This window comes from Lolium rigidum, chromosome 2 (assembly GCF_022539505.1).
Source record: "Lolium rigidum isolate FL_2022 chromosome 2, APGP_CSIRO_Lrig_0.1, whole genome shotgun sequence".
Taxonomy (NCBI): Eukaryota; Viridiplantae; Streptophyta; class Magnoliopsida; order Poales; family Poaceae; genus Lolium; species Lolium rigidum.
Genome location: NC_061509.1, coordinates 66,038,660 through 66,044,376, shown reverse-complemented (window position 1 = coordinate 66,044,376; position 5,717 = coordinate 66,038,660). Strand labels below are relative to the sequence as shown.

At 43.2% G+C, this 5,717-nt stretch overlaps 1 protein-coding gene across 1 annotated transcript; it reads left to right on the top strand.

Moving 5' to 3' along the window:
- Positions 1 to 454: 454 nt before the first annotated feature.
- Positions 455 to 5,163, top strand: LOC124691862 (alpha/beta hydrolase domain-containing protein 17C-like). The gene is made up of 6 exons (XM_047225140.1): positions 455 to 804; positions 3,104 to 3,140; positions 3,222 to 3,458; positions 3,528 to 3,575; positions 4,302 to 4,738; positions 4,863 to 5,163. The coding sequence occupies exons 1-6, from the start codon at positions 470 to 472 to the stop codon at positions 4,936 to 4,938; spliced, it is 1,170 nt and encodes a 389-aa protein (XP_047081096.1). The 5' UTR covers positions 455 to 469; the 3' UTR covers positions 4,939 to 5,163.
- Positions 5,164 to 5,717: the final 554 nt, after the last annotated feature.

The following is a 5,717-nucleotide window of genomic DNA, read 5'->3' as shown; positions in this document are numbered from 1 at the left end:
GGTGACCAAGAGGAGACATCTATGCATAAGAAAATCATGAATAGTAGTACCTCCGATCCATATTAATTGACTTCAATATAGATACATCTAGAATTAAAAATGTGTTTAGTTGCATCTATATTAGAGTCAATTAATATGAACTGGAGGAGTACATTTTTCTTGAATTTCTCCTCCTAGCTAAACAATCATCCTACTGATCACTCTGAGATAATAACCATGATTTATTGGAAAATCACTTGTAACTTTCAGTAACGACTGTCTACTGAGGCCAGTAATCCCTGTTGTGCAAAACCACGAGAGCTTAACCACCAAAACCACAAAATCAGCAGCCTCCTCCTCCCCTTTCCCTTCCCTTCCAGCGCAACGGAAACGCCCCTCCCGACCCGTCGTCGTCGTCTTCCTCCCCCACCCCGCCTCCTCCTCCATATCCTCTTCCCAAACCGCAGCCCTAAGCTCCCCCCTCGCGCGGATGGGCGGCGTCACCTCGACGGTCGCGGCCCGCTTCGCCTTCTTCCCGCCCAACCCGCCGTCCTACGGCGCCGAGCCCCTGCCACCGGCACCGGACGCCGGGGCGGCGGGCAAGGAGGGGACCGCGGTGGTGGAGCTCACGGGGGTGCCGCGGAGGGCCAACGTGGAGGCGCGCCGGCTGCGCACCAAGCGGGGCACGGATGTCGTCGCCATGTACGTCCGCCAGGCGGGCGCCAAGCTCACGCTGCTCTACTCCCACGGCAACGCCGCCGACCTCGGCCAGATGTACGAGCTCTTCGTCGAGCTCAGCGCGCACCTCAACGTCAACCTCATGGGGTACGCTCGCACGCGCGCGCGCTGGATCGGATTGCTTTAGATTAGGCGCGCGTCTTGCTCTGCCGCTCGATTTAATCCTGGATCTCCCGCGCCGTGTTTCGCTGGATCAAAGTTGCGATTTTTAGCGGGTCGGTAGGATGGTTGCTTCGTAGATTAGATGAAAGATGCGAACTTTTGTTCAAGTATTGCGTGATCGTGTATTCGGGCTGAGCTTTTGCTATATATATGGGTATGAAAGCTGTGCTAATGTTGGAACAGTGCTCGTCGGCGTCGGATTCGCTAGCTGTAGTCTAAGTTACATCAGTTTACTAATCTGTGCGCGGCTTGTTCGGTTTGATTGAATTGTTCATCCTTGAACGTATGTATGCTGGCGTCGGATTCGCTACTGTATGCAGTATTTATCACTGTTATAAGCTTTGCTGATAGCCTGATAGGTGTCTATGATCAGAATAGGCTGCTGATTGTGAGATTGCTGTATATTCTTGGGCATGCCTACTTTAAGTGGCCGCTAGAAGTATCTGGAATTCGTTCAATCTTGGGTAGCAAGAAGGATCTTTGGGCTGGAGTGCCTGTTTGTGATTGGATGATTCATTTGACTTTATGGAAGTGGTCGCAGGCCTTGTTTTGCTAGTTAGTTACTATCTTTGGTTAGGGTTTGGATATACTTGCTCAAATTAGGTGTCAAATACTACTCCTACCATTTAGGATATGTGTGAAACAGATACAGAAATACTTAATGAAGCTTTTCACTAAATTATTACACGAGCACACATGTCCCTCCACAGCTCTCATAAAGCGTGAATACCAAAATAACTGACCAAGGTTGTCATCTTCCTGGCGTAACCTTTGCAATCGCTTTACAAATCTTTATTTTTGGCATTCAATTTTCTCCTCTTTTGTCGATGCCCATTGCTTTTCCTATGAAATGGATGAAGTATATCAAGCTAGGTATGTTTCGTCTAATGAATCTTTTGATGGATGAGAGGTTGAGTTGCTGATGGGACAACTGTTGATTTGTCCAGTTGATCTAGAACCTGTAGCAAATTTGAAATTCTGTGCTTAGGAGTGACTGGCTGTCCTTCACTGGTTTTATTAAACTCGAGCGTTTTGTTTGTTTCCTAGCATGGTTATAGGATAATCATTTGTAGTTTATCTTTGCGGTATAGGTCTGTCCTTTGAACCTAATTTTGTCCTTTATGTGGCCAGTGATTTTGGTGCAAGATGTTGTAAATGTTGAGTGTTTAGTGTTTACATTATTACTGAGTAATGGTATTTAATTAAAGCAGTACAACTTCAACATCACTGAGAATTCCTGTGGACATCACCCTTAATGTTTCTGTGTCTAGATTGGATATAGTGAACACTTCTTTCCAATCTATTGCATAGCTAAACAAATCATATTATCCCAGCACGTGAAATTGTTGCTCCACGCTCTCGTCTGCTTAGCTCTTCCGTATTTGTGCTAGTTGTATAGCCTTATGCAGACCCCTTGCCTCCTCAGCCATCTTGGGCTGAGCTTCTTTGCAATCTGTGTCACACTCCATTCGAGCTAGATATTTTGTGAGGTAGGTTAATTTTGAACGGAGATCTTTGTCATAATTAAGTTAATTTGTTAGGAAGATCTTCATCGTATTGAAGGTGCTGTAGTTGCTGTTTTTGTTAGAGCTTGCTGGAAATGAGGGTAGCGTGGATGAACCAGTCGCCCCCACCAACTCAGTGTTCTATAATTGTAAAGGCCATAAATGACATATGCAGTCAGCGGCCTCCCTTACTAATTATAGTACTGGTACATAGCCTTACGTAAATGCCACAGTTATGCTATTTTCTGTTTCAGTTGTCCACGAAAGTGAAAAACATATTAGGGTGACAAAAATAGAAACTCGGTAGAAGGACCTCCAACACTTATCATAGGCCTACACTGTTCGATGTCCACATTAATATGTTGAGTTCTTTATGACGAAACTTAAGAATGCCCGCTTTAGTTACTCTCTCTCTCTCTCCTCTCTCCCCTGAAAATGATGACCAAGATATATGAATCATTAGATTGCACCTGTCATCTTATGCTGCAGTGAAGTTATGCAGTTCCAACTTTTAAGCGATACAGTTTTTTCCTAGCCAGTTTACATGGCTGAGTGTTGCAGCCACTCTTTGTTTGTTCTGTGATAATAGCGCCTTGAATGTTTTGTAATTCACAATTAACAGTTTGTATGAAATGAAGCCAAATCACTGATGAACCTCTCTCACGTCTTCTAGGAGCATTTTGGAAAAAAACTAATATGTTTTCTTTCTTTTTTGGCAGCTATGACTACTCTGGTTATGGGCAATCTTCTGGAAAGGTACACATTTCCGTCTTTCTTTCACTTTTATTCTCCTCAATGTGCATAGTACTAATCATTCATTTTTATCTAATACTGCAGCCCAGTGAGCAAAACACATATGCTGATATAGAGGCTGTTTACAGATGTCTCATAGAAACCTATGCAGCCGCTGAGGAAAATATCATTCTTTATGGCCAGTCAGTGGGCAGTGGTCCTACTTTGGATTTGGCCTCACGTTTGCCTCGTTTGAGAGCAGTTGTTGTACATAGCCCAATTTTGTCTGGCTTAAGAGTGATGTATCCTGTAAAACATACATACTGGTTTGACATATATAAGGTAATCAATTTGCATTTCTGCAGTCCTTTTTTGTATTTACCTGCATCTGATCTTGTCTTGTACCTGCAGAACATAGACAAAATTCCATTAGTCAGATGTCCTGTTCTAGTAATTCATGTAAGTGTCCTTTCCTCCTTAATCCTATACAGAGTTTTGACTTTATGTTCATGAATCATGGCATATATGTTTTCCCCTTGCTTGACAATTTCCTTAGTGTACTCATGCGCTTTTGTCTGTTCGTGTGTGTGTGTGGGCACACGTTTGCATCCTGGTAATGTTACCTAGGTGAACTTGTATTATGGTGATTAGGCACGAGTGGTGGAAATTTCAAGCAAGTGTAATTATTGAAGATGTCTAGAAATGGTTACGAGGTGGCTTAATCACATAATAGTCTTGTGGCACAGTGCAATGCTAGTCATTCAGTTGATGCCTTTGGAATGACAAGAATTTGGACTTTTAATATGCTGTTATCGCTTATTTGAATGAGCGTAGGGCTATCAGTCTCTTTCTGGCCAATGTCTATATAATGCTAGTGCTTTCTAGGATCTCCAGGTTCACTGCGAGAAAAACAAACAACAATAGATATAGCATAACCTATAAACATGTGATAGATATTCCGTTAGCAGGCACACTTCACCATGAATTTAATTTTGTACTAACTGTGGCTTGTTGCTTTAACAAATTAACCGTATATTTGCCTCATGACGTATGGCTTATTCATTCTATTCAAGATGAAGAAAATAAAGTATATACTCTTCTTGCAGAAGATAGAAAGCTGATACTGAATAATTTGTTAACACCTTTGTGCACATTTTGTAATGTTAATATAATCTCTTCTTTCAGGGTACAGCTGACGAGGTTGTCGACTGCTCCCATGGGAGGGCATTGTGGGAACTCGCCAAAGTAAAGTATGAGCCTCTATGGGTGAAAGGAGGAAATCACTGTAATTTGGAACTATATCCAGAATACATTAAGCATCTAAAAAAGTTTGTTGGAGCCATAGAGAAGCTGCCACCCCCGAATGATGAATCTCCAGAGAGCTCTGGTCCATCAGATAGTAGTACCCAAACAGGACCTGAAGGTACAGAGGAGCCAAGAAAAAGCACAGACCATAGGGAGAAAACAAGGCCAAGCATAGATTATAGAAAGAGCACAGATCGTCGAGATAAGCCAAGGGGCAGTACAGATAGGAGGGACAAAGGCAGAAAGAGTGTAGATAATCCTGACAGACCACGAGCTAGTGTTGATCAACCCGATAGGCCAAGGAAAAGTGTTGACCGGTACGTTTACCTTCAGGCATGCTGTATATGAGCTGAAATGTTTCCTAGGCCGGTTTGTTTGTGTTGCAACAAGATTCTGCTTTCGGTTTCCTTGGCTAATCTGATAAACCGGTGTTTTTTACAGCTTTGGAGGGATGATGAAGGCCGTGAGGTTGCGCAACATTGACTGTTTCAAAGTACCAACGGCTTCCGGGAGCTGAAGATATGGTAAAGGTTAGCATCGGGGTCTCGTCTGTATGTATTCCACATCCGTGTAAGCTAATTCATTTGGGGCGATTGGTTCGGTTGTAGGTGGTATATCTCATACAGTGGAGGATTGTAAAATGTTTCTGGTTTTGTCTTGTCTTGTGAGATGAAATAATAACTTGTTTAACCTGTTCAATTTTATCTCCATACGACCGGTTTGAAGGTTTGGGTTGTTTTAACTGGATGTAAGCGGCGGACTTGCCTAGTTGCCCAAGCTCATATGCGGTCGTAGCATTTGTAGATCAGCGTGTAAACGTTGTATGTTTTGGCAGCAACTTGCTTGAACCTTGATCCTGTTACGTTGTTTGAGGAAGGTCGGTAACTGGCCGGTGACGCTGCATATGCTGCTATGCAGCTTCAGATTTATTTTCAGGAGTGTTATTATCGAACAGATGCTCTTTGCATAGAAGAACCCAAGCCAAAACTGGTCATTGGTCAGCCTGGAGTTGTGTCTAACAACCTGTTCAACCGAAATGTTGGAGTACATCTGTAGTAAAATGTTTCCGTTGCATGGAAAAAGAAAGTTTTGGTCGCATAAGTTTGCTTTGCAGCACTCTAATATGTCGATCCCATTCTTATCTATTATACTCGACGTGAACACTGCTCGTGGATTCTGTATACTATGTGCGGATACGCCCAGAAGTAGATGCGAGTTCTATGGAGCCATGCCACTGTTTCCTTCTGACAGGCTTGAACTGAATCCAAGAAGCGATTCGTTATCCATGGCATCGCC

What these genes read in the sequence shown, in the direction of transcription:
- LOC124691862 (XM_047225140.1), top strand. Translation starts at nt 470, where the DNA reads ATGGGCGGCGTCACCTCGACGGTCGCGGCCCGCTTCGCCTTCTTCCCG. An exon ending in CTCAACGTCAACCTCATGGG is followed by an intron (nt 805 to 3,103) that starts GTACGCTCGCAC and finishes CTTTTTTGGCAG; the next exon opens with CTATGACTACTCTGGTTATG. An exon ending in GTCCTGTTCTAGTAATTCAT is followed by an intron (nt 3,576 to 4,301) that starts GTAAGTGTCCTT and finishes CTCTTCTTTCAG; the next exon opens with GGTACAGCTGACGAGGTTGT.